Here is a 27,555-nt window from a genome sequence, read left to right as displayed (position 1 = left end):
TTCTTGCCTCCTATCCCTCTCTGCCAACTCTCCAACCTCACTCCTTCACCCAGGACCTCACACAGGAAGCCTGAGGCCCTTATCCAGCTGCAGCCTGGTCCCACCATTATAAACCTGCTCCCTCAGGCCCCCAGTGCCCACACCAGGCTCCAGCTTCTTCAGGTGCCCCGGACCTGATCTTACACTCCAGAGATCCAACGCCCCCTAGGAGTCCAAGAGGCTCAGGAGATCTGGGCCCCAACCTCTGACCCATAAAACACACACACCCTGAGCCCTACCCACCTAAGTCTGACCCCAGGCCCTCCCTCCATCTTTCCTTCCTTATTGCCATCAACATAGTCCTTCCGGCAAGAATAGAGGCAGGGTGGGGCTGGTCTCTTTGCTCTAGACAGGTTGGGGTCCCCAGCTGGAACCTTGTTAGCTGATGGCCCCGAACTGGCCTCACCTAGGAGGTGCAATTCAATATAATAAATTCAAACCACATCAGCCCTTCCTGGGGATTCTGAGGGTATTGGGGGGCTGGGGAAGGGGACACACAGAGGACTATAATTAGCATCCTCAGAATCCATGATCCCCAAGTAACGCTGCCAAAAATAAAGAAGGGGGAAGGCAGTGGCACCGCGGTGCCAGCAGCCCAGGCTCACAGGGCAGGCGGCTGCCAACCCGACCAGAGCCCAACCTCCCTCCTCCCACCTCGTCTACATGATGCATCAAAACAGACTCACCGGCTTCTGAGGTGCGAGCCCCACGCTGAAAAGCGATTAACTCTCTGGGTCCCAAAGCGCCCCTCCCCCCAGCTCAGGCCAGCTGGGGTCCTCCTCCCCCGCCTCTCAGGGCCCCCTTTGGAAAAGCGGGGCTCTGGATCCTATCTGGTCTAATTAGTCATCTCTCCAGCTGGCGGGGCCCTGATGCGGGGAGAGGATGCTGTCGTGGTGACTGCAGGATCCAGCATCTTTCCCAGGCAGAGGCAGCTGGGCATGCTCCGTGGGCTCCCGAGGGGATTTCAGGGCCACGTGACTCTCCCTCCCCAAGCTGTCACTTAGGATCAGGAGTAAATAGTCCCCCGGAAAGGTTTAACTCCATCGACACCAGCGACAAGCTCCTAACCACCCAGGCTGCCACCCCGGAGAGGATGGGGTACTTCAGCACAGCCCACCCAGCCTTCCACCACGGGGTTGAGGCTGCCCCCAAAGGGAATCTGGGCCACCTTCTGTGCAAGCAGCATTTTCCAGTTCTCCCCAGAGTGCAGGGAGCCAGAAGGTGCCCAGGGGTCTGGCCTCACCAGGCCTGTCTGTGGTAGCCTTCACCTCTGTGGCTGTTCACTCAAGAGATAGGCACATCTCTGGGTGTCAAGGAGACTTGGCCAGGGCCCCAGCGCCCTCACAGCCCTACCCCCACTCCAGCACAATGAATTTAAAGAAATAACATTCAAAGCAGGCAGGAGTCCATTACAAGGTGCTAGACCTTCTAGGTCTTTAACCCAAGTTGGTTTCCAATGACCTTGGGCAAGGATGCTGGTGGAGCTAGGGAGTGTCTGTATTTTGCATTATTGAGGGTCAGGGGCAGAAGGGAGGGTTTCGGACAATAGGATGGCAGCCCTGTTTCTGCTGTAGCCAAGGCCATACCATTAAGAGATTCCCTCTCTCTCTGTGTCTCTCCCACCCTGTTTCCTTTTCTTCACATTTCTGTACATACTAGAAAAGTACCAGGTTCTCTGTGGCAATGGGTAAGACTGAGTTTCATAACCAAATCAGAAAGATGGAAAGAAAACAGAGTTTTCCCTCAGTTCCACCCTGAGACCCAGAAGCTGCAGCCTGAAACACGGGAGCTCCTGGGGTCCCTTCTGAATATAGAGACATTTCACAAAGCAGTGGCTGGAGGAAGGGTATCTACAAGAACCCACCCACATGATTATTCTGTCTTTTAAAAAATATTTATTAGTAGTACAACTTAATTTTTTAATTAAGCCTCTCTTGACGCAAACACAAATACTTATCCTTCTCTGTGGGTCTTTTTTTCAATAGACTGCAAGAGAAACATCGATGTGCTGTTCCACTAACTTCTACCTTCATTGATTGCTCCTCACATGTGCCCCGACTGGGTATCAAAACTGTAACCTTAGGGTATCAGGATGATGATCAACCAACTGAGCTGCCCGGCCAGGGCTCTGCGTGTCTTTTTAGAGTATAAGCATCATTTTTACCAACTGATGATTCTCTTTACAAAAAAACTCTATGATATAACCAGAAATGCAGAATTCTCTTGAAGTCTGAGGTGTGAGGTCTGCCTCTTGAAGTCGAGGCTCCTCCTCAGGAGGAGCCCTGCTTGGGGGGATGTTAAGAGGATCTGCTCTAAACCCCATTCCCCATACCACAGAGAGCTATGAGAAGGACTGTCCTTCCCTCTCTGTGCAGAGAGGGCCAGGCTGGGGTGGGTCCCCTCAGATTACAGCATCATATACCTGCCTGAAGCTGTGGCGGGCAGTGCAATCCCTAGGTACCCCACCCCCAAACACTCCCCCAGCCCAGCTGAGATGCTGGGCTCATCGGCTATAGGAAGGCCACTCAGCAGTAGTGGCAGAGAAGTCCTGGGTGCAGGCCCAGTGCCAGGCAGGGCGGGTTAAGCCCAACCCACCTGCCCTGGCTCTCCAGGATTTGGCAAGGCCACTCTGCACAGGCTGGGGAAGAGCTGGCTTCCGACTGGCAAAGATGGGGGAGGGACTCTGGGGGCGTCTCTGCCTTGAGAAGCCAATGGAGCAAAGCAAGGCAGGGACCAGAGATTACGGCACCCAGGAAGAGAGAGAGAGGGTGGGGAAGGAGTCAAGGACCTCAGCCCCCATCCCACAAAACCCTCAGGCAGCTGGAAAAGCCAGGAGACAGACAGATGGGCCTGCTGGGAGGGTTTCCTCTCTGGCAGACAGCGGGCACAGGCTGCAGACGAGCCCCATGGATCCTCTGAGAGGCCTGAGCCAGAACCATCAAGGCTTCTGGGAGATCTGGGTGGCTCTGGGGACCTGAGAGGCCAAAGGGAGGACTGCAGTGGGGGCCAGTGCCTTCATTCTGAGGAGCAAGGCTGGGGACGCAGCAAGCAGGTCTCAGAGTTCTCACAAGGACGGGTGAAGTGGAGCAGAGAAAGTAGATGCCCACTTTGGCCAGATCTAAATTCTCTCTGTCCTGAGCAGCTGAGCTGGGAAGGGTGTGAAGACTCAGACAAGGAACAAGCATTCCTAAAAACCTACCTCTGTGGTTCTATTTTCTGCCCCAGAATCCACAGCCCCGGTGCTCAGAGGGGGGGGTCCACAACCCCCTCAACACCCCAGTCCTCCTTGCCTCCCAGGCGTCATTGACACTCGCATCATGTGCAGTTGCAGAGGCTGCCACCATGAAGGACCTGTTGCCTGTCGCACATGCCTTGCCCACTCCTCATCCAGGCCATGTGCACATGGATCTCTCCCTCCCAGAACGTGCCGAGTGGGGAGCAGAAAAGGGAGCCCTATGTGATGAATTATCTTTGAGGACCTACCCAGTCCCATCTCCTTCCCGTTGAGGGACTTTGAACGAGTTACTTGACTACTGAGCCTCACTCAGTTTTCATCTGCCAATGAATCCTGTGTCACTCACAGCATTCTCTCCTCATCTGTCTCATTCTTTGTTGGTCATGGTTGTTATCTACCTTTCTGAGGGCAGAGCACGGGCACCGACTGCAGCTTTGCTGTCCTGTGACCTCCCTTCTTTGTCCCATCTGCCCTCTGGAGGCAACAGAACAGCTCTTGGCATCTCCACTGCACTTCCTGGGCACCGCTGCCATGGGGCCCCACAGGTCAGGGTGTCCCACAAGCACCTGGGGAGAGAGCCCTGGCTTTTGCACCCCTGCCTCCTGCAGCCCCCAGGCGGCCACGAGCAAGCAGCTAGGGTGAGCCAGAGGCACTGGTGGAGCAGCTGCCTGTGTTGGCACCTTCTTGGACAAAGCACTCAGACCAGAACAAGGATGAAGTGATAACAGCTGGGGAGGGGGGGCGGTCCTTGGGCTAGAGGAAGTTCGGGGCCAGGTTGGCATGGCCCAAGGAGGCCCTGCACCCACACGGCTGGAGCAGCAGGGGCCCAGGCGCTGCAGAAAGCACCCCTGCCACATCTCCTGCTCCACCAACTTAGGAAAGGCGCCACTGGAGACAGAATTGGCAAGCTCCACCCTGGCTGCTTCCGCAGGAAGAGTGGAAGGAGTCAGGGGCCGGAGACCAGGAATGGGTGTTACGCAGCCAGATGCTTAAGTTTTGAAAGACCCACCGTGGCTGAGATGTGGCAGAGGATGGTCAAGATGGTTTATCAGGTCCGGGAGGGCCCTCCCCATGAAACTGAGGAGAGAAGCCTCGCCACCCCGTCACCTTAGCTGGGCCAATCATGTGTGCTTTGGTGCCCTCTTCTGGATTTATTTGGTACACGCATAAGGCTTGCAATGGGTTTTGCCCACATTTTAACCCTCTGTTTTTTCTCTTCTCCCTGCGCCACCCATTCCTGGTAAATGACAACTTCAAAACCGCAGGCACACTCAGGGAATGACATCAATTGTGGTACCATGAGAATCATCTCCCAAGCAGCATGCAGGAAAGGGCTTATTGACACACAGTTATATTTGTCTGATCCTGGGCAAATGTTAATATTTGTCAATGAAATCTGACTTACTCACACTAGAAGAAAAAATGGCTTTCTGCCCCCGGCTGGTGTGGCTCAGTACATTGAGTGCCAACCAAAGGGTCACTGGTTCAATTAACAGTCAGGGCACATGCCTGGGTTGCAGGCCAGGTCCCCAGTAGGGGGCATGTAAGAAGCAATCATACATTGATGTTTCTCTACCATTTCTCCCTCCCTTCCCCTCTCTCTCCAAAAATAAATCAATACAATTTTTAAAGAAAAATATAGCTTCCCATATGACCTGTATTTCTCACTTTTATTATTATGTTTTGGGATGCATGTCTTGGGTCCTCAGAGTTTGTAACTCACCCACCAACCAAATGCCATAAACCTTTTTAGGGGTTGGTTGTTCAGGGAACTGTGAAAATGAGGAGTGGGCCGTTCACTCATTCAGTCCATCAGTTGGTCAGGGTTTATTGAGCACTGTCCTGCCGGGGCCCAGGACCAGGGATGCTGGAGACAGCCAGGCTGTCTGTGTGAGCACAGCCTGTGAAATTAGGCAGACATGGGGCTAGGTCCCAGCTCTGCTTTCTACAAGCTTTGTGACACTAAACAAGTTATTTACCAAGTCTCAGTTCACTTGCTTAAATAGTTAGGGATGAGAGCGTCTCCCTCATAACGTTGGAGAGAGGATGAAAGGAAATGGTGCAGGAAGGCACTCAGCTCTCAGCGGGTCGACCGCGGCTCTCGGTGTGGGCAGTGACCACCACACGTGGGGACAGACAAGAATGCATAATAGATGGCTGGCTGACATTTTGTCACAACACATGACAACACAACATCATCTCTGCTTCCAGGCTTTACGACCACCCTGTGCTCACCCCTGCCTTTGATGAGTGTTCAGTCTATAACAGTGGGTCTCTACGTGTGGTCCTCGGACCAGCGGCATCAGCATAACCCGAGGACCTGTCATGAAATTCAAATTCTCCGACTCTGAATCAGAAACTCGAGGGGTGCGGCCATGCGATCTGTCCGAACAAGCCCTCCAGGAGATTCTGATGCACACTCAAGTTTGTGAGCCACTGATCTAGGGAAAATGACAGCATGTAAACAAGCAATTACAATACAGGTGGGCTTCCCTGAAGAAGTGGTGTAATGAGCAGAGTCTTGAAGGAAGAGCAAGTGTTCGCAGGTGGACACAAGTCAAGCTAGAGAAGGGATTAGCACTAGCAAAGGCTGGGAGGCACAGAAGGGAGGCAAGTGTTGAGGGGACCATGGCAATTTGGTCTGGCAAACTGGGGAGTGGCGGCGGGGGCACGAGGCTGGAGAAGGAAGGCAGGAGTGCTTTAGTTTACCCTATAACTGAAAGCATGAAAGGTTTTCAATGGAGAACATATGACCAAAGTTGCATTGTAGAAAAGGGCATTCTTGCAGCAGTGTGGCCTGGAGGCAGGAAGGTCAGTCCGGAAGCTGCTGGAATGATCCAGGTGAGAGCCTGGGGGGCATGAGCGCAGGGAGAGGTCAGAGGATGATGAGAAGGGGGTGCACTGAGGGGTATCTAGGAGAACTGACGGACCTTGAGGAGGAGGACCTGAGGCTGTCTCTTGGGGTTCTGCCTTGGGTGGCCCCTCTGATAAAAATGGGACAGGTGTCAGTGATGGGCAGGCCATGAGTTCAGAACTAGACATGCTCTGGACTGGTCACTGAAGCGGTAGTTTTAATTATGCCATGACTCTTTATCTCCCAACAGTTTTCAATACTTTATCCCAGCAAATATTGATTCCCTATCACATGCCAGGAAGGTTCTAGGACAGAGGGGAACACAAAATAGCCAGAATCCGCTCTCAGGGCTGATGTGGCAGTGGTGGGGAACACCAGCAATAAATACATGAACAAAACACTTTCAAGCCGTAGCAGGGGCAGTGAGGGAAAGTAAGAGGCCGTGAGGAGGAGTTGGGGTGATCTTCAGACGAGGTGGTTGGGAAAGGTTCCTCTGAGAAGGTAACACTGAGCTCAATAATAATAAGTAAGAGCCAGATGGGCCGAAATAGGAGGAAAGTGCTCCCTGGCAGAGGGAACAGCAAGTGCGAAGGCCCTGAGGTGGGAATGAACTTGGTGTGATGGAGAAAAAGAAAGGTGAAAATCACCATAACTGGACAGCTTAAGGAAAGGGCCAGGCCATAGCAGGTAGAAGGTGTTTTGTGACCAATGAGGAGAGATGGGACATGTGAAAACACTCAGTCGATGACCTTGAGAACCAAATGCACGTAACTGGATGCTGAGACGGTGTCTTCAAAGAGCAAAGGAGAAATGTTTTAACTGCAGCAGGAAGGATTTGCGCTCAGTTTCAGGGGAAGCTTAGGCCGTGAGAGCCATGTCATATCAGAACAATTTCCAAAACATAATTTGTCACATTTTGTTTCTGTTTTAACCTCAATGGTTAACAGTCAGGCTCATGTAAGTGCTGGCTGGTCTCGAAGTGGGAATGGAAAAGTGACCTCTCATGGTATAGATGGATGAAGATTTCAAAAAAGAGAGGGAGGGGAAGGAAGGGAGAGGGTCCTCCTTCCCCTAGCTGGGAAGGGGCTCCCTCTGGGCAGCCGTCTTCTCTGCCAGCCCTGCAGGATCTGAGGCCAGACCACGTGGGGAGGCCCACAGGCCTGAGCACGCGGAGCCTCACCCACGGAAACAAAGCCAGGATCCAGCCTGGCTGGGAGATGGAGAGACCCAGGCCAAGACATGGGGAAATGAGTCCAATCAGGTAGGTGTGTGACACCCCGGCCCAAAGAGCTGCTTCCGTGGTGACATCGATGGTGGCACCTTTAGCTGCTGAGAGCATGCGCTATCCCAGTCCACAAAGGGGCTTGACCAAACCGCTGAGAAAATCAGAGCATTGGACCCACACCTGCCCCCGTCAGGAGGGCAGTGTCCCCACCCAGAAGAGCAGCAGTAATGGAGCCTGTCACCACCCAACCTGCCTGATGTACACCTGATTCACACCTTCCCTCCAGCTGGCTCACTTCCTGTTGCTCACGGCACCCAGTGCTCTGTCTCCTCCTCTGAACGTTCCTCCTGTGTGTCTAGAACAGCCTCTCTCCTCTGTTCGCCCTCTCCCTCCCACCTCTGCAGCCAAGCCCAATGCTCCACCCACCCCACCCTGCTTTAGAAAACTTCCCACGATCAACACTGGCTCTCCCGGGCCAACAGAAACACACGCAGAGACACACACCTCACATACACACCCAGCTTTATCTGCTGCCGGCTCGGAAGGCTTGACACCTCCTGGCCAGAGACCCCAGCAAGGCCTTCAGAGAAAAACTGGGTGCTCAAACGTCTCCCCTCTCAAGAAGGCATCAGTGACAAGCACAAAAGCAGAACCAATGGGGAGACCAGAAGCAAACTGCACCATACTCACTTAATGAAATACACAGCTCCTTCCTGGGTGGAATCCATCTCCCAGCCCATGGGCAAATCTGTGGGAAAGCAAAGTCATAAAGTCACCCTCTCTCCCTGCTCAGCCCCACAAGCCCAATCTGAACTCAGGAGGGGTGGGAGCCGGGAGAACTAGGAGAATTCAGAGAAGCCAATAGCATTCAAACCCAACATTTTACTCTTTTGGTCTATTATTCTTATCAGGCTCTCTTACTGTTTGTTTCCAGCAAACAGTAAGAGAGATGGTAGTAAATGAAACATGTGCCGTCGATGAGTAGTGACCCAATGAATCTCCACCTCACAGGATTCATTCATTCATTCAACGACTTTGATGAGCAGCTACTCTGGGTGGGGCCCTGCCCCAGCCCCCGGAACGCAGCAGCGAATGCACAGAGGGCGGCCCTGGAGGGTTTCCGGGGCTACCCCTCAGCCTGCTTACATCACAGCCGCAGCAGCTGGAGCCAAAGGTGGGTTGCTTGGCCCAGGCCTCACAGGTCATTAGCTCCAAATTCTGCTGCTGAAGACAAGACACCAGTCCCAGGAAGTCAGACTTTTTAACCAATTTTTAATAGCACTTCTGAAAAAAATTATCCATAGAAATGCTCAGAGCAGAGAATCACAGACCCGCCAAGTGAGCAGGGACCAAATAGCTGAGGAACCCATGGGAGGCTAGGCCCTGCTGGGCAACTCCAGAGCGGAGCGCCTCCACCTTCGAGAGCGCCCTGAGGCCTCTGTCTCATCCTGCCTGCCCTTCCACAACAGCCCCTTACAGCACCCTGTCTCTCCAGCAGACAGGGCTCCTTCACCCTACAGAGGCAAAGGAGAGACCAGAGGGAATCCACTGTAAGAGGTGGGGACAGGCAGGACTCGGGGGGGGATCATTCATTTTGGGGTGCAAGAGGTCCCTGGCTGACATATTAAAAAACAGGTGTGTGGTCTCTTGAAAATCACTGCCACATTTCCAGTCAATCCAAATGCCCACCTTGTGTATGAGGTTTTATAAAATAAAGGTCTGGATCTCTCCAGCTATAGTACCAGCTGGGTTCTGCAAAGTGGAGAGCCCAGTTTTGATATATTCCTTTTACTCAACCCTATTTTTCAAGGTTTATTTCCATAGTTGCTGCTGATGGTAATGCTGCTGCTTCAACACAGGAGAGCAGTCAGCAGGCCCCCCTGCCCCTCCGGAACTTGGTCCATAGAAATAGCAGCACCAGCTACCACTTAACAGGGGTTCCCTTCCTCTAAGCTGCACATCTCACCACTACAAGCACATTCATCTGCACAGCAACATTACTTAATAGGCATCATTCCAAACATTTTTACAGATAAGAAAACTGAGGCCCAGAGAGGTCAATCAACTTGTTTAAGGTCACAGAGGAAGGGTCTGAGCCTGAATGTAAGTCTGGTGCCGGCTCGGAAGGATTGACACCTCCTGGCCAGAGACCCCAGCAAGGCCTTCGGAGGCCTCCAGAGGCTGCCTCCAGAACTCACATTCTTTCCTCTGTGCTGCTCCATGAATGCTACTTGTTCCCCTCTGTCCCTGTGGGAGGACATTCCCATTCAGAAGGGTGTGGGTTGGCAGCCTCCCCAAGTAGAGGGACCCCCATTGGGTCAGAATCATAAAAAATCCTGCTACTGTGATGTGCCTGGGAAGGAGGCCAGTATGGATTATGTGCCCTGCCTTTTCTAGCAACTTCCCTCCACACTGCCCTCTCCGCCTGGGCAACACCAAGGGTACTTATATCCTTGCCCAGGCGGAGTGCCCGCTGAGACAGCTGCCCTCCCAGCAAGCTTCAGGGGCATTTAACCCCTTCCAAGCCTTGGACAACCAGTTGGCTGCAGCCAAAAATGAAGGAATTGGCTCAAGGGCTTTTATTCCTCTTCCAGCCCCACCTAGAGCCCTGATAAGGTGGAGGGACTCAGACAGCAGACAACCGAAACACAAAACACGGAAGAAGGAGACAGCCGTGTCTGGGGTCAGGAGGCCTGCTGTCTGTCAGAAAGACACCTCTGGCTATAGCAGCAGCAGTGGCCTCTGCTGAGAGTGACTCACTCACGTACTTTGTGCCACAGCCTTTTGAGGCCTGTCATCCTACCCCCATTCTACAGAGGAAGAAGCCGAGTCCTGCAAAAATGATTGCTCAAGGCCACACTAACAGAAAGTCGAGTCAGTCTCTCTGCCCCTACGGGCATCTGCACTTAGCTCTGATTCTGCTTCTCTCACTGAGTGGCCCCAAGCCAGGGACTGCCCCTCTGCTCTCCAACTTCCCTACTTTAAAATGAAGGCCTTGGACTCCAGGATCCCTGCCCCCCCCTCTAAAAACACAACGATTCCAGCCTGGAATCCAGAAGAAAGTAGGCTGGGGGCAAGTCAGCAGCTTACCCCAGTGTGCCCAGCAGAGCCGTGGCACCCAGGGGTGACCTGGCCTCTCTGCACCAGGTGCCTGCCCTGCCCTGAGGTAGGTGAAGGGCTGGGAGGCCCATGGGGGAGGGTCTACGGTGGCCTGAAGAGGACAATGGGTTGTTCACTCGAAGTACCCTTCTGATTCTTTGTATCTCCACCCTTCTGTCTGGACTGAAATCCTTGCCTGCACCTGTCCCCCGTTTGCCCCTAGCCTGGGTACTCCCTGAGAGCGAGGAATGGGTCTTCTGCAGAGTAAGCAATCCTTGTGGCCCTGTCCCCTTTCCTTTCGTGTTCCCCTATGTGAAGGAGTTCCTACTTACTTTACATTTAAAATTTTTAATTTTAAAAATTTTTAAATTTTAAATTTTTAAAAATTTTTTAAAATTTTAATTAAATTTTAAAATTCAGTTCCTCAGTCACAGCAACCACACTCCGACTGCTCAGCAGCTACTCGTGGCCGGTGGCGACCGCATTGGAGGCACAGAGTGAGATCGTCCAGTGGCAGCAGTTCTCGTCCCGGGCTGATAAGATGGAGGGGATTTGCTGACTGAGCAGGGGGCGAGACAGGAGTAAAATCCTTGTTCTCAAAGGTCTTTCCCATATACTAATCATAAAGCTGGAGGCTCCGAAAGACCCGACGGTGAGCAATCAGCCCTCCTGTAATATCCCCAGACGGTGGATGTAACGTTCAGCTGAGTCCATCGGTGGAGAAAGAAGAAGCCGCCCTAGTGCTGCCTCAACCCACTGCTTCCTTTTCCACTGAAAGGCGGGGGCAGATGAGCTTCTTACCTGGGCCAGAGCAGTGTCCGCTCTGGATGGGCGATTTCACACCGGGGTGCACCCAGCTGGTTGACTTTTCCTCGTCACTGTAGAAAACCAACGAGCAAGCGTCAGATTCAAGAGAGGCTTCCCTGAGCGGGACCATCTCCAAATTCGCGTCACCACCGACTGTTGGATCCCAGACACAGGAGGCGGGGGCACCCGCATTTCATTCATTCATTCATTCATTCATTCATTCATTCACTCTCACAAAGTGTTTATTGAGCAGGTTCCGAGGATTCAGAGAGGAATAATATCTGATCCCTGACCTCAAAGAAACAAACGTAAAAAGATAGTTGAAAAATACAATGTTGCATGTCAACTGTACCTCCATTTTTAAAAATAAAATAAAAAGGTAGTTACAATATGATATTGCGGGATGTACACTCGCTGTTATATCTGTGCACAGAGAGTGTATACCTCACAGGGGTGAAGCTGAGGAAGGGAGCAACGCGATGGCTTCACGAGAGAGGCAACATCTGAGGTGATGGTGAAGTCACGTGGGTAGGACAGGCAAGGTCCCTTCTTAAGTGGCCGCTACTCAGTGGATCAGAACGGAGGAGGCCGGGGAAACCGGCATTCTAGGGTATCTACAATACTATATTTTTCATTCACAACATTCCCGCACATTAGGAACTTACAGATGACGAACATGAGGTTCAGAGGGGTGAAGTAATTGGCCCAAAGTCACACTGTTGATAGGTGAAGACGCCAGGATTCAGACGCAGATGCATACCTCTAAGACCCGAGTTTTTCTAATGTCTACTCCCAACAGTGCACACTCCCCAGCCGTGCAGGTTTTCTGGGCTCCAGCCTCCAAGGGTAGATGGTCCACTGGTATTGCTCAGCCCTCACCAACGAAGTGACATGGACTTTTCTAGAGCCCTGAAGTACCCAACCTTCTCGGCCAGTCCAAGAAAGAAAGGACTCTCAGATCCCCTGTGTCATCCAGGCTTTGTGGGGTGGGCGGTGGGTAGTCCTTGGGGCCCAGGACAGGACTACACTCCTTGCTTTTAAGATATAATTAATACTTTAATGGATACAACAAACTCCACTAAGAAGGACTCACAAAAATTTTAGTAAAGCAAGATATCTAATAAACTGCACATATTTAAAATGTGCAATTTAAAGTTTTTTTATTTAATTCTTATTCAAGTACAGTTTTCTGTTTTATATTCCCTGCCCTGCCCCCGCAGTGCTCCCCACCTCCCTCCCATTTCCGCCCCCCCACCTTAATTATTGTCCATGTGCCCTTTATACTTGTTCATGTGAGTCCCTCCCCTTTTCCCCTATGATTCTCTCCCCTCTCCCCTCTGGACCCTGTCAGCCTGTTCCGTATTTGAGTGTCATTGGTATATCTCACCTTTAACAGGAATCTAAACAACAAAACAAACAAGCAAGCAAAATTTAAAGTTTTAACATAGTATTTACCCACGAAACTATCACACAAATCCAGAGGTGAATTCCCCTAAACTCTCTTTGCACCCTTTGTAATTCCTCTCTACTCCCCCACCACCACAGCCTTTGCTACCCTCCCCCTCCCCCAACAACAACTAATCTGCTTCCTGTTACTACTGATTAGTCGGCATTTTCCAGAGTTTCGAGAGTGCTGTGTAGTGACTCACACAGACTAGACCTCTTCCCTTCCTCCCGTGTGGTAGCACATGTTAGTAGTTCATCCCATCTCATTACTAAGCCAAAGTCTACTGTGGGAGATACCACGGTGTGTTCATCCACTTGCTTGTTGATAAACATCATGGTTGCTTTCAGTTTGGGGCCATTCCAAATGGAGCTGCTATGAAGACTTGTGTCTGAGTCTTTGTGTGGACACCGCCTTTCTTTTCTCCTGACTGCACTGATTTTTCTCTAGTTGGACACACGCTGCAGGAGGAGGCTTCCCAGCTGAACCTCCCCTCTAATGGGGAGAGCAGAGAAGAAACAAGGTCCCTACTCTGGTGTCCTTGGGGCCCTGGAGACACTGTGTGCCCTGGGAGAGGACCTCTGGGCTGGGCTTTTGTCTGGGAGGCCATGGGAGAGGCACCTGAGGTGGGGGGGAACCCAGCCAGCACAGAACTGTAACGGTAAGTGTGAGGGGGACATTGGTCCTCACACCTCTCCTCATGCCCTAAGACTTTCTGGCCTGATTCCTGTCCTGCTCTCACACCCACAGCTCCCTCAGAGGATGGGCCTATCTCCAGTTTGCCTGGATATCACGAACAATCATGAGGTCACATGTGTGGGCATAGCCCCCCCCCTCTATTTCCTCTTCTCCTTCTCCCTCCCCATGTCAGCCCCTGGTCTAGAACACTGCAGTTGCAGGCTGTCTCCACTCCAGCTTCGGGCTGATGGGGAAACTGTGGAACTGGGAAGACTGATGTCACTGCAAATCCACAGTCCCCAAGCTTGGCTGGGCCCTAAGCACCACCTAGAATCTTCTTCAGGGGCCTCGGTCAGTTGCCATTTGCAGATTGTTCTAAGTTTTCCCACCAACCTCATGTCTCACACCTGCTTCTCCTCCTCAACCCTGCCCCTTCTCAATGAATATCTTGTCTCTTAATTCAAGAAAAAAAGAACACCCCGACTGGTGTTGCTCAGTGGATTTGGCATTGCTTTGTGGACTGAAGGTTGCTGGTTCGATTCCCAGTCAGGGCACACGCCTGGGCTGCAGGCCAGGTTCCTGGTTAGAAGGTGTGCGACAGGCAACCGTGCTCCCTCTGAATGCTGCCTCCCCTCCTGCCTCCTCCGGTCTCGTGCTTCTCTTCCTATTGACCAAAAATCCTTCTAGGAAACCAGTGCCTTCTAGTTGTCCCCAGTTCTTGGCCTCCCACTCCGCAATCCTTGTAACCTGGTTTCTGTTTGTAGCCCTCTCCTAAAACTACTTTCCTAAATGTCATTAAAGAACCTTGCCCGCACCCCCGCCCCAGTTCCTAAATCCAGTAGACACTTTGGACTTTTCCACTGTTGACCCTTGACCCTTCCTTCCTTCCTAACATCCTTCCTCTTCACAGTCTGGGACGGCTCCCTTCGCTGGCCCTGGTGCTGTCGCCCTCTGTGACCCCTGGCCTTCTTCTCCGCCCTCTCTTCCTCTACCCCTTCCTTACAAGCTGGTGCTGCCTGGGTGCCCTCCTGTCTTCCCTCTCCCATACTTCCAGGCGGTCCCACTTCTACACAATGACGCTCAGCATGCTCCAGCCCAGGCCTTCCTCTTCAAACTCTATCCTATTAGACATCAACTCCTGAATATCCTGCAAGGCCCTCAAATTCTATTGTCCTCCCTCTCCGAGCCTGTCTCTCCCTAAAATCTGTTCCTCCTCCCACGCTCCAGATCGCTGTCAGACTGAGTGAGCAGTTCTGAGATGTACCCTCCATTCTTCCTCTTGCCGCTCTTCCCCAGCGTCCAAGCAGTACGTGAATGCTCTCAGTTCCACTCCTAAAGGTTTCTCCCGTCTCTCCCTTCCCTTCTCTTCTGTTCTCGCCACTGAAATTCAGGTCCCCACACCCGTCTCCTGGACTTTGGCAGTTGCTTCCTAACTGCTCTCCACCCCTCAAGTTCCTCCCCTGCCTCCCTCTGGAGCCCTCACATCACCTCCCCTCCTGCAGCTGCTGGGGAGCCTTCCAAAAGGCGGCTCTGTGTCCTTTCTGTTTGCAATCTCCTTTGGGTTCCCTCCACCTACAGAATCAGGTCCAGACCCTCAGCCTGCCACACAAGGCCTCTCCAAAGCCGCCCCCTTCCTACTTCTGTCTCATCTTCTGCAGCCTCCACTCCATCTGCAGAGACCCCCTTGGCATGTCCTGCATAACCTGTGCCCTGGCACCCCTCAGTGCCATCCTTCCCACAAGCCTCTGCTTCAAGGCCCCCTTTACTCTGGTCACTATCCTACAAAAGCAGCCCAAATATTTCCTCCTGGGGAGGCCCTCCCTCAACTTCCCAGGAAACATTAGTTCTCCTTATATTTCTGGAGCACATGCAAATACCTCTAAAATGTATCCTATTTTTTCCTAAGTATTTATTTACATGTTCTTTCTACTCCCTTCAAGGAAAAACCTGTCTTTTTTTAAAGATTTTATTTATTTCTCTTTCGAAGGGAAGGGAAGGAGAGGGAGAGAAATACCAATGTATGGTTGCCTCTTGTGCGTCCCATGCTGGGAACTGGCCTGCAACCTAGGCATGTGCCCTGACTGGGAATTGAACCACGATCCTGTGGTTCGCCGGCCCATATTCAATCCACTGAGCTACACCAGCCAGGCTTTTTTTCTTTTTTTATCTCTAATGACTAGCCCTACGGTAGGCAAACAGTGGATACTCAATAAATGTTTGTGGAATGAATAAGGAAAAGAAGCTGGAAGGCAAAAAAAAGATGGAAAAAAAAAGATGAAAAGAGTCAAATTAATATTTCATTACAATAACTGAGGAACTTGTAGGAATTCAGATTCTAAGGCTTCTGAACCAGAACCCCTGCAGGTAGGGTCAAGATTGGCCTTTTTCATAAATTCCTTGGGTGATTCTTATGGGCAATAAAATCTCACACCATTGACAGAAGGAACTCCAGTTTCAATACTGGGGATGTTCTGTTATTTAAGAATCTAACCCGGGGTCAAGCACTTCAGCGACGTTAATTTCTAAGATGATCTAATTACAGCCTCAATTATGATAATAGTGATAGTTACAGAAGTCACATTTGCCTGCAGCAAATGTGGAAACTGAGAAACACCAAAGAGAAACCATCTGCAAAGGGAGTTGAGCACGGGGAAGGCAATGCACTGCGGTCCGCACCTACTGGGCTCATCTGAGCTCCGATTAACAAGTGGCCTCCTCTCAAATGGGGACGCTCAAGCTCTGAGGCCCTAGCTCTCCCATCTGAAAAGGAGGCCGCTGTGGCCGAGACCCCTTCAGCCCCAGGGCTCTGTGAGTGGCTGTCTGGAGGAAGGAGCACTCATCGCATGTGGGTAACAGTTCCAAGTGCTGTGCTTGTAGACTTGCTCTATATCGGGAGATTTCTCTCCTGGCAAAAGACAACTACAGTAGGAGTGGGCCAAAACAGTGCCAGCAGGGCCACTCTGTTATAACGAGACTATGCCAAGGCCATTTTGGCTTATGAAATTAATATAACAGTGCTAATATATTACTGAGAGCAGCAAAGGCTCCATCTCTCTAAAAAATGCTGAATGTGCTGTGGGTGTTTCTCCTTCCCCTTGACCACAGCCCCATAAGGAAGCAGGAGAGTCCGTGGGCTTGGGAACAGCGGGAACTGGGTGGTAGAGGCAGGGTCTCCTGGAATTTTGTCACTTAGTCCAGGTCGCCCCTTAGGAAGCGGGGGAGTGGGCAAGAAAGAAAGAACTCACTCCTGGCCTTGTGGGTGGACTGCACAGAGCTGCAAGGAAAGAACTGCGGGCTGGGCCCTGGGTCCAGTCATCCTCCTCAGAGCCCCACTTCCCATCTGTGACTGGCAGGGAGGCGGAAGGCCACCACCTACCCTGCCTGGCCCTGCCCTTCAAGACTTCAGGAAGCTGAACCTGTACTGGACTTTGATCCACTGAGGAAAAGGCGGGAGACCCATTCCAACAGGCATGGAGATAAACTTATTAGTCATGCCTGTGGTTCCAGCCACCACTTCCCACTCTCACTGCAGCCAGCCCCCAGCCCCGCCACCTTTCAAGTTGGACAACTTTAAAGAAATGCAAAATAAAAAAACAAACACGACAGACAACATACTTGATGAAGAAGACTCTCCCACCGCGGTCAACTCCATAGGTCCACCGGCCCGGCAAGTCCAGCCAGTCAACATCATCGGCCATCTCGGTGTCCCGCTGCCCCTCGGGCTCTCCAGGCACCCGGGTGCTGAGCTGGCAGGGGCTTCCCACCCGCAGCCCCCACTTTCTGCTCCTCCGAGAAGCAGTGATGGGGCAGGGAGCTGGGTCTGTTGTAGGTGCAGCCCCAGCTGGCGGCGTCCCTCCGGGTCCCTGGTAGTGGCTCCGGCCTCTCCCTGAAGGCAGCTGGCCGACAGCCGTGCAGCAGGGAGCCGGCAAGACTTAACCCTAGCGGGGCCGTGCGTGCTCAGCGCCGCCCAGGCGGAGCCCCGGTGCTATCTACCTCCTGCTCGAGCCGGACTCCTCTTCCGACGCCTGTGAACTTGGGGACTGGAGATCCGCGCGGTTCGAGTTCGGTCGCTGCCGGCCTGGACCGCTCAGGGTAGCGCGCCAGGTCTCCGTCCCTCCAGCTCCCAGCGGCCAGCAGCCTGGCGGCGGAGCGGGGAGCAGGTTGCTGTGTGAGCGAAGAGTATTTCCTCACCGCCCCAGCTCCCAACCCACACTTGAACCTGCGGGGGGTGGGGAGGCGGAGCCAGGGCACCGCCTACAAAGGTAATTCACAGTAAGAATGACCGCAGCCCTCAGGTCTCCAAGTCCAGATGCGGGGCGCGGGGAAACCAGTTTGGCTGAAGCTTTGAACCACGAACTTGACGGACATGTCCAACCACTAAACGGAAAGGGGGACGTGGTCAAACCTGGTTATACTCGGCGGGAGTTTAGTAGAGGAACAAAGGTCAAATTCAGGGAAGGGTGGTGGCAGGGGTGTGAGCAGCGGGAGGCCCTAGGAGACTCCTCTTGCTAAGATGCCAGCCTCGTTAGTCAAGTCAATCCTTACCTTTCTTTCTGAGCACTTCCTCCAAGAAGCCCGCCATGACTGAGTAGAATCAGAGGACTCCTTAGAAAAACACTCAGAAACCAACAGCTTTTATGTGCCTTTCCCCAAACTTTCAGGAGAAGAGGAAAAGGGAAAGAAATAAGCAAACAAAACCAGAGGGAGGCGTGTGTTCTGTGCACAGGACACAGGGTGCAGGCTGCAGTGCTGGTATATCAGAGATGGTGGGGCTGCAGCTCGCAGCTGTCCAGTCACCGGGTCTGTGTCAAAGCTGGGCTCCAGTCGGCTTTCCCAGCTCACACAGGATCTTCCCCTGGGGCTGCAGTTAGGCGCACACTCTTCCGATCTGTGCGTCAGACCCGATGGAATAGACAAGGGGAGAGACACCTGCATTTAGAGGAAACAACGTGTCCCATGGCAGGTGGCAAGTCTCTGCTGAGTGAGCATCGTTACTGGGAGCACCATAAGAGATTGGATCCCTGTTCTACCTGGATAATTCCTACTCACCCCTTCAGGTGTCTGCCCATGTGTAACCTCCTCCAGGAAGCCATTCTTGACTCCACCAAAGACAGATTAATATGTCCATCCTCTATGTGTCAGGCAGCCTTATTAATAACCCTACAGTGGAACTTACCGCCCTGTAAAGCAAACCTTGATTTATTCATCTGTCTCTTTCGCTGAGCTGTGTGCTCCTCCGGGCAGGGCCTCCATCTCATTCACTGGTCTAACACCTACCTGGAGCTCCCAATTCATGTCGGATGAATGACTGGTACTGGCATAGCTGGGTTCAACTCAGTTCCAACCAGTCCTGCACTTTGGGACCTCATTTAGGGTCCTGGTAAATTTCACCATCAACAACATCAGGGTGTGTAGGAAGAGAGCTTTCTGGAAAAAGCAGCAGCCAATGAGCCTTACAGGTATCCCAAATGCTGAACGTTGAGGGTATAATGTGTGCGCATCTGATAGTGAAGCTAGAAGCTGCCTCAGAGAACATCTGGTCCCATCCTCTTATTTAAATATGGGGAATTAAGGAGCAAATAAGAAAAGGTGCTGATTAAGGTCACCGAGCAAGGGTGTGGCAGAGAAGGGTCGGCTCACCAGCGTGCCAGACCAGAGTTCTTTCTATTACATTCTTCTGCCTACAACACTGGAAATTTACTCTGCCAATGGGTAAACAGGCTGATTCCCCCATGGCAGGTGCAAGCTGAGTATGTTCTCCAGATGCAGAAGAGGATCAGAAATTGTAACACCCAACTCTTGTTGCCCTTCCCAGGTCCTTCAGGTTTCTAGTAGAGAAAGCAGAGCCACACCTGAGAATCACGGATGAGTATCTATTCCCTCTAGTTCCTGAACTGGCAAGAGTGAGAGGGCTAAGAGATGACTCCTCACCAGTCTCTTGTCCCTCGTCCCCAGCCTTGTGAAACACCTGTAGGACTAACCCTGCTGATAAAACACAGAGCCACCTGCCCAGCCCCTGTGATATCGGAGGATCTGAATCCAGAATTGCTGCCAAGATGCCTCCAGGGAAAATACCAGCAACCAGTGTGCTCCCAGTCCAACCTGAGCAACCAGTAAGGGCGGCTGCTTGGGCTGAATGTGGGTGGAAATAGGGGACAGACTGACATATATTTGAAAACATGTATTTGACTGCTGTCTTCTTTAAGGAGTAGGAGCTCCTGTTGATTTCTTCACAAGATTTGTGTCTTGTTTACCTCTGATGTAGGCTCGGGTTCCTGCAAACATTGACCTAGTCAAGAAAAAGCCAGTGGTTGAGATTTTGAATGTTTTTACTCATTTGATTAGGAAAAGAAATCAGATTTGAAACTAGCTTTCCGTGGTGTATTCTTGCCGGTAGTTTTTTCCATTCAAGTTCTTGTTTATAAATTATCGCCAATAGTAATACAGTTGGCCCTTGAACAACACAGGGCATAGGGGCACCAGCCTCCTGTGCAGTTGGAAATCCACATATAACTTTTCAATTACAGTTTATATTCAATATTATTTTGTATTAGTTTCAGGTATATGGCATAGAGGTTGGACAATCATATACTTTACTGCATATAACTTTTGACTCCCCAAAACTTAACTATTAATAGCCTACTGTTGACCAGAAGGCTTGCTGATAACATAAACAGTCAATTAACATTTATTTTGTATGCTATAGACATTGTTTTTTTTTCCTGCAGTAAATTTTATTTACCTCTTTAAAAAGCAACTAATCATGTGGATAAAATACATCAGTAGCATTTAGAAATGATTCTCATTCTCTCATACCTTTGAGACCTCGGTCTAGTCACTTAAATGTTACTATGCTTCCAGTTTCGTACCTGTGGTAGGTTGAAACACGGCCTCCCAGAAACTGTCCACATCAAACTCTGAAACCTAAGTATGTGACCTTACTTGGGAAAATGGCTGCAGATGTAACGAAGATAAGGATCTTAATCAGACGATTCAGGATTATTTGGATGGGCCCTAAATTCATTGATAACTATCCCCATAAGAGAAAGGCAGAGGAGTAGTTGAAAGGACAGAGGGGAGGAGGTAATGCAACCACAGAGACAGAGATGAGATTGATGTGGCTACAAGTCAAGGAGTGTTGACAGCCACTAGAAGCTGGAAGAGGCAAAGAAGGAATTCTACCCTGGAGCCCCCAGAGGGAGTATGGCCCTGTCAGCACCTTGAATTCAGACTTCTGGCCTCTAGAATTGTGAGAGAGTAAATGTGCACTGTTTTAGGCCACCCAGTTTGTTGTAAGTTGTTATAGCAGCCATGGGAAATTAATAGAGTACTTATAAGAAAATCAAATTTAATGAGGACTGAAATTAGTATCTGTTATTTTCATTTGTCCGGTATCCAGTCTCCCTTCTTCTGTTATAGCCCCTGGGCTTCCTTCGGACGTCTCTCCTTCTGCCACTGTCAGCCTGTGTGGATTGGACGGGCTGGCTCCATGCCCACCCGAGCTCCACTGGAGAACGGGTCACAGATGAGGCTCATCTGACTCTAGACATAGTGATTGGTTCAGGAAAGGCCATGCGACTCACACCAAATCAATGAGATTCAGTTTTAAGAAGATCCCAGAATTCTTGGGAAGCCTTTTCTCCCCTTGGATGTGAAGTTGGCATGTGTCATTGTGGTGCCGCTGGAGTCTTCGTGTGAGGAGAGCCTACTGGAAGTGAAGCCAGTACAGGAAAAAGTGGCGCCAGAAGATGACATGAGACTGGGTCCGCCTTTTAACTCATGAGCCCTAGGACCCAGCTTGCCAGGAAAGGCTGTATCCCTGGAATTTTAACTTGTAGGTGCTAATAAATACCCTTATTCACTTCAGACAGTTTGACTTGGGTTTCCACCCCTAATAACGGAAAAGTCCTGACCAATAGTGACCAAAGTCAGGTCACATTGTCTTGTGTCCCTGACTGTTTCCTTGGCATAACCAATGCTTCTTTGGGAAAGCCCTTGAGATAACCACCTGCATTTCTAATGACTTGAGAACAGGAACTTGTCTCTTCCAAGGAGACCAAAATTTTAGATCAAGAAAGGGTCTTAGTTCATCTTAGTTCAAAGCCTATATTCTCTTCCTAGAGAATTCTGGGGAACTCAGGCGAAGTACCCAGAGTTTTGGCAATTCCATGGTAGAAAGCTGTATTTCAAGCCATTTGCTTCACTATTTCAATACATTTGGTGAAGGCCTGGCTGGTGTGGCTCAGTGGATTGAGCACTGGCCTGTGAACTGAGGGGTTGCTGGTTCAATTCCTGGTCAAGGCACATGCCTGGGTTGTAGGCCAGGTCCTCAGTTGAAGGTGTGGAAGAGGCAGCTGGTCAATGTTTCACTCCCTCTCTTTCTCATTTCCTTTCCCTCTCTCTAAAAATAAATAAATAAGATCTTTTAAAAAAACTAAAATTTAAATATGTATGTGTGTATATACATATATATGTGTGTGTGCATGTGTGTATTTGATGAAGACACTCACATAGTTACTAGAAGATTAAAACAACAGATTTCTCTAGTCCTTAAAAGAATAACCACAACAGTAATTTTTTGCATGCCAGTGTTTAATAGTTGTGCTCACCTGCAGGCCAGGTCACCAGTCACTGGTGATTTTCTTACAGGAACTAGGAAGCAAAGGAAGAAAAGGCAAGGGACACATCTGATGGGAATAGATATATATAAATATGCAAGAGCCCAGACAAACTAGTTGCTTTATTAAAGTTATGTTTCTAGAAGGGCTAGAGAGAAAAGGTGTTTGTTACAAAAAGTTCTGTACTGGTTCTGATCATTGTTCTTACCAAACCAATTCATACTGTAGAATATGGGGGGGTTCCCTACATCCAGTTGGGTTGAATTGCATTTGTTCCTTGAATTCCATGAGTAACTTCTGTGAGCCAGGTACTCTTCTAGGTATAGGGGATCTGGGAACGAACAAAACAGAAAGCACCTGCTCTAACTGAGTTTACATTTAGTAATACGGGGTCTTAGAGGATGATGACTTTATGGAGTACAATGGAAAGAAGAGAAGGGATAGGATGCTGCCGTGTTGTATTCCATATATTTATATAGGGTGGGCAGAAAAGGCCTCACTGAGAAAAATGACATTTGAATAAAGGCTCTAAGGAAGTAAGAGAGCAAACCATATGGACATTGGGGAAACATGTTTCAGGCAGAGGAAGTAACAAGCACAAAGGCCCTGAGGTAGGAACACTCTTGAGGTGTTTGAGAAACAACAAGGAGACCAGTGTGGCTGAAGCAGAGTGAATGAGGAGAGAACAGTAGGGGATGAGGACAGAGGAAGTGAGGGGGCAGGTCAGTCCAGGTCGTTGTAAGCAGATTTGCTGTCATTCTGAGTGAGATGGGAAACTACTGGAGGGCTGAGGGTAAGAGTGACCTGATCTTCACGACAGCTTTTTCAGAAGCTCATTCTGGCTGCTGTTCAGAATAGGGCAGAAGCAGATTCCCGTTAGAAGGTTATTGCAATAATTCAAGCAAGACGTGATGATGGCTTCATTCATGGTGTTGGGGATTAGAAGCAGTGAGGAGAAATGGTCAAATTATGGGTATCTTTGGAAAGTGTGACTGACAGGATTTACTGACAGATTGCAATTGGGTTGTGAGAGGAAGAGAGGAGTTAGGTTGGTTCGGAGGCATCTGGCCTAAGCCGTGGGAAGGATGGGTTGTCATTGACTGAGATGGGCATAGGCTACAGGGAGAGAAGGCATGTCAGGGGAGAATGGGAAAACACAAGTTCAATTCTGAGCATGTTAAGTTGAGGATGCTTGTGAGACACCCAATTAGGACACAATTGGGAGATAGCTGCATATATAAGACTAGAGTCTATTTCAGGAGTACAGGTATACACACTTGGTGCTTTTCACTGATTAGACAGTATTAAAGCCATGAGACTGGTTGAGATCATAAAGCAAATGAGTGTAGGTAGGGAGGAGGCGGAGATCAAGGGCTGAGAACTAGGACACTCCAACTTTTAGAGGTCAAGTTAATGAGAAGGAACCTGCACAGGAGGCTGAATAATAAGCAGCTAGTGAAGCAGGAGAACAAGAGAAAGTAGTGTCCTGGAAGTAAGCCTCGAGAGTATTCACATCGCGCACAAGGAGCAGGAAAGTGCCAATGGTGCTTGCGCTCTAGAAGGGCTGAGGTTAGGGTGGGTTCGGTCTGAGCAGGAAGCAACTTGTGCTCCCGTGTGAGAGGGTGGGGAGACAGCTCAGGTTATTTTTAAGCTGGTCTGAGACTGAGCCTAGGAAGATGATCATTTTGGCTAATGAGCCCTTGCTCACTGGAGAGAAGTGTGCCTGAAATGTGCTTCCTTCAGCTTCACCTCTCAAAGTCTCTGCTCTGGTTTCTCCTGGGAATGATGCCAGCCCAAGATGGCTGGATGATTTTTCCTGCCAAGACTGTGTCATGGAGCAGGGAACCGGCACTGGCAACTTTCCAGAGGGGGAGGGGAGGAATGAAATTGTCCGTCACCAGCTCAGGGCAAGATGTGGGCTGGGTGGGGCCCAGAGGAATAGCCCGGTAGTCAACCTGGTGATATTTCTCCTCTGGGTCTCTTCTTGAATCTACAACTTGAACAACACTCTTTCTGTGCTGACTTTAATATCCGACCTGGGTTTTTTCTAGAAAATGGCAGCTCATGCTCACTTTGGCATTTCCTGGAACTAACACAGCAAGCACTTTGGTTCAGCTTAGTCCAATACCCTTACATGGCACCGTTAGGCCATCGTATGTAAAAACTCTTTCAGCCTTCAGTTTCTTCCTTCTCATCTTTGTTATCCACCAGCCTACTGATCAGTCTCCTATATTCATCCAAGGCCTGGGCTCCTGGTTTAGCCTTTTCTCTCCATCCCTCAACTCCCTCATTTTGGGTGATTTCAGTGCTAATGTTAATGAACTTAACCGTTATCCTAACCACACAATTCCTTATTATCTTCACCTCCTGGGATATTAACTTCCAATTCAATAAGCTACTTACACCCTCCCTGGCCAGTGGCTTGGTTGATTGGAGCATCATCCCAAACACAAAAATGTTGTGGGTTTGATCCCTAGTCAGGGCACATACCTAGGTTGTGAGTTCAATACTCTGTATGGCAAACATGGGAGGCAACTGATCGATGTGTCTCTCTCCCTCTCTCACTCTCCCTTTCTCTCTCTCTCGCTCTCTCTAATCAATAAAAATATCCTAGGGTGAGGATTAAAAAAAAAGTTACTCACAACCAAGGCCATGCTGTAGACTTTCTCACCACTTAGATTTACTCCAACTTGAGAAACACAAACTCTAATGTCCTTCTTTCTGACCAGTTTTGTCTCTCCAACACCCTCATTCCTCTCTTCCCTCTATGCCTGCTCCTTGCCTTCCTGTAGTACATTTGGCCTTTCCATTTTTTTCTTACTGTAGCAACTAAAGCCTGTTTCATTCCTGCACTATTCGTCCCAAATTCCTAGCCTCTTGTTTCATGCCCTCTCCAGACGATATTCTTGTTCATTTGTCTTCACCTTTATCCACACTGTAAAACTCTATCCAGGATTCATCTCTCCACCTTTTCTGCTCATATGCCCAGAAAAACATCACACAAAGCCACTGGAGGAATTAATCACATCAGTGCTCCATTATTCACACTCTTCTACCTTTCACATGCCTCTCACTGGGTCTATGTTCACTCTTGGCAGCAGACCCCAACAGGATTCCAAAAGAAAGTAAAGGTAGTCAGAAAGGCACGGCTTCAACCTAGAACAACTTCACTTCAATCTCTTTGTGGCCACTGTTGCAACCATCTATATTTCTACCCATCTGTCTCTCTGTTCCTACCCAAAGCTAAATTTTCTACATGTTTCCGCTCTTACAAGTACCCATTCCTTACCAGCTCTTCAGGAAAATTTCTCTGTCAACTATCTCCTCTTCCCTATATTTTTAAGCTTTCTCTCTCCTTTACTTCTTCCCTTCAAGCATATAACTAAGCTCAAGATTTCTACCATAAAGAGGGTAAATGGGGCATAAATGATAATGGAAGAAGGCTTGATTTTGGGTAGTGAACACACAACAAAACATACAGATAATATATTATAGAATTGCACACTAAAAACCTATACTTTTATTAACCAATGTCACCCCAATAAATAAAATAATTTTTAAAGACTTCTACCATAAAAAAAAACATAGCAAAACTCAATCCCATGCTCACCCCCATCCCAACCAACTTATTACCACTCTCTCCTTTCAAGTTTATTTTTTAAATATATTTTATTGATTATGCTATCGCAGTTGTCCCATTTCTCCCCCTTCATTTCCCTCTACCCTGCACACCCTCTCCAACCCACATTCCGCCCTTTAGTTCATGTCCATGGATCATAAGTTCTTTCTACATTTCCCACACTATTCTTGCCCTCCCCCTGTCTACGTTCTACCTACCATCTATGCTACGTATTCTCTGTGCCATTTCCCCCTCTCCCCTCCTCCCACTCCCCTGCTGCTAACCCTCCATGTGATCTTCATTTCTGTGGTTCTCTTCCTGTTCTAGTTGTTTGCTTAGTTTGTTTTTGTCTTTGTTTTAGGTGTGGCTGTTAATAATTATGAGTTTGCTGCCACTTTACTGTTCATGTTTTTTATCTTCTTTTTCTTAGATAAGTCCCTTTAACATTTTATATAATAAGGCCTTGGTGATGATGAACTTCTTTAGTTTGACCTTACCTGAGAAGCACTTTATCTGCCCTTCCATTCTCAATGAAAGCTTTGCAGGATAGAGCAATCTTGGATGTAGGTCCTTGCCTTTCATAACTTGGAATACTTCTCTCCAGCCCCTTCTTGCCTGTAAGGTCTCTTTTGAGAAATCAGCTGACAGTCTGATGGGCACTCCTTTGTAGGTGACTGTCCCTTATCTCTTGCTGCTTCTAGGATTCTCTCCTTCATTTTCATCTTGGCTAATGTAATGATGATGTGCCTTGGTGTGTTCCTTCTTGGGTCCAACTTCTTTGGGACACCCTGAGCTTCCTGGATTTCCTGGAAGTCTATTTCTTTTGCCAGACTGGGGGAGTTCTCCTTTATTATTTGTTCAAATATGTTTTCCACTCATGGCTGTTCCTCTTCTCCTTCTGGTACCCCTATAATTCGGATGTTGGAATGTTTAAAGATATCCTGGAGGTTCCTAAGCCTCTCCTCATTTTTTGGAATTCTTGTTCCTTTATTCTTTTCTGTTTGGCTGTTTCTTTCTTCCTTCCTTCTAGTCCACTCCCTTGATTTGAGTCCCAGTTTTCTTCCCATCACTATTGGTTCCCTGTGCATTTTCCTTTATCTCACTTAGTGTAGCCTTCATTTATTCATCTAATTTGTGACTAAAATCAACCAGTTCAGTGAGCATCCTGATCGCCAGTGCTTTGAACTGTGCATCTGATAGGCTGGCTATCTCTTGGTCACTTAGAAGTATTGGCTCTGGAGCTTTGCACTGTTCTTCTGCTTGAGCCATAATATTTTGGTCTGTTCACACCTGTTACGTATGAGGGGTGAAAGCTTAGGTGTTCACCAGGATGGGTCAACCCAGTCTCTGGCTTGTGACTGGGGGCAGGGTCAGAGAGGGAGCTATGGCGTTTTTTCCACTCTCTTGGATTTTGGTCCTTTCTGCCACTTCCCACAAGCAAATTGGGCCCTTTTTGTTCTGGTTCACGCATGGGTCAGCTTGTGTTTATTCTAGGACCCTGTGAGTCTCCCCAACAAACTCTCCTGTGTGGCTAGAAGCCTCTCCCTTCACCTCAGCCCCCGAAAGTTTGTCTAATCTGTGCTTTTAGGCTTTATTTCCCATCGCTGGAGCCCTGGGTTGTGCAGTCTGTCTCACTGACAGCTTTTAAACCTGCCTAGTTTCTCTGTGCACAATTGTGTGTGTCTGTGGTCAGCCAGCCAGCCGCCTTGCGAGCCCTACTGGGTTTTCGTCTGTGCCTGCTCAGGTCACCAATCACTGCCTCCTCCTGCCAGGACCCCCCTCTGCTGCTGCTGACTCTGCCCCTCTTTCCAGTTCGGATGAATGGCTCATTGTTGTTGGACTTAGGTACAGTTTAGTTTTCTGTCTGTTTGGTTGCATTTTTGTTTCTAAATCTTTGTTGTCTTTAAAATTGGTTGTTCGGGGAGGCACAGTGTTTC

The 27,555-nt window shown here is 49.7% G+C and overlaps 1 protein-coding gene across 8 annotated transcripts in view; it reads right to left on the bottom strand.

The window, feature by feature from the left end:
* Positions 1-17,569, bottom strand: part of PLEKHA6 (pleckstrin homology domain containing A6) — a 138,973-nt gene extending 121,404 nt beyond the window's left edge. For 3 of the 8 annotated variants that reach the window (XM_037067177.1, XM_037067181.1, XM_037067182.1), the window contains exons 1-3: positions 16,997-17,566; positions 11,254-11,330; positions 8,044-8,101 (exon numbers count right to left, since the gene is read on the bottom strand). In XM_037067177.1, coding sequence (XP_036923072.1) covers positions 8,044-8,101; positions 11,254-11,330; positions 16,997-17,079 — 218 coding nt within the window. In that variant the 5' untranslated portion in view covers positions 17,080-17,566. Of the gene's footprint in view, positions 1-8,043; positions 8,102-11,253; positions 11,331-16,996 lie in introns of all 8 variants that reach the window. The other 5 variants (XM_037067178.1, XM_037067179.1, XM_037067175.1 and 2 more) reach the window with 4 other exon arrangements.
* Positions 17,570-27,555: the final 9,986 nt, after the last annotated feature.

Source organism: Sturnira hondurensis, unplaced genomic scaffold (assembly GCF_014824575.4).
Source record: "Sturnira hondurensis isolate 20B ecotype Veracruz unplaced genomic scaffold, ASM1482457v3 Scaffold0017082, whole genome shotgun sequence".
NCBI lineage: Eukaryota > Metazoa > Chordata > Mammalia > Chiroptera > Phyllostomidae > Sturnira > Sturnira hondurensis.
Note: the sequence above shows the minus strand (reverse complement) of the source record. Positions and strands in the feature narration are given on the sequence as shown.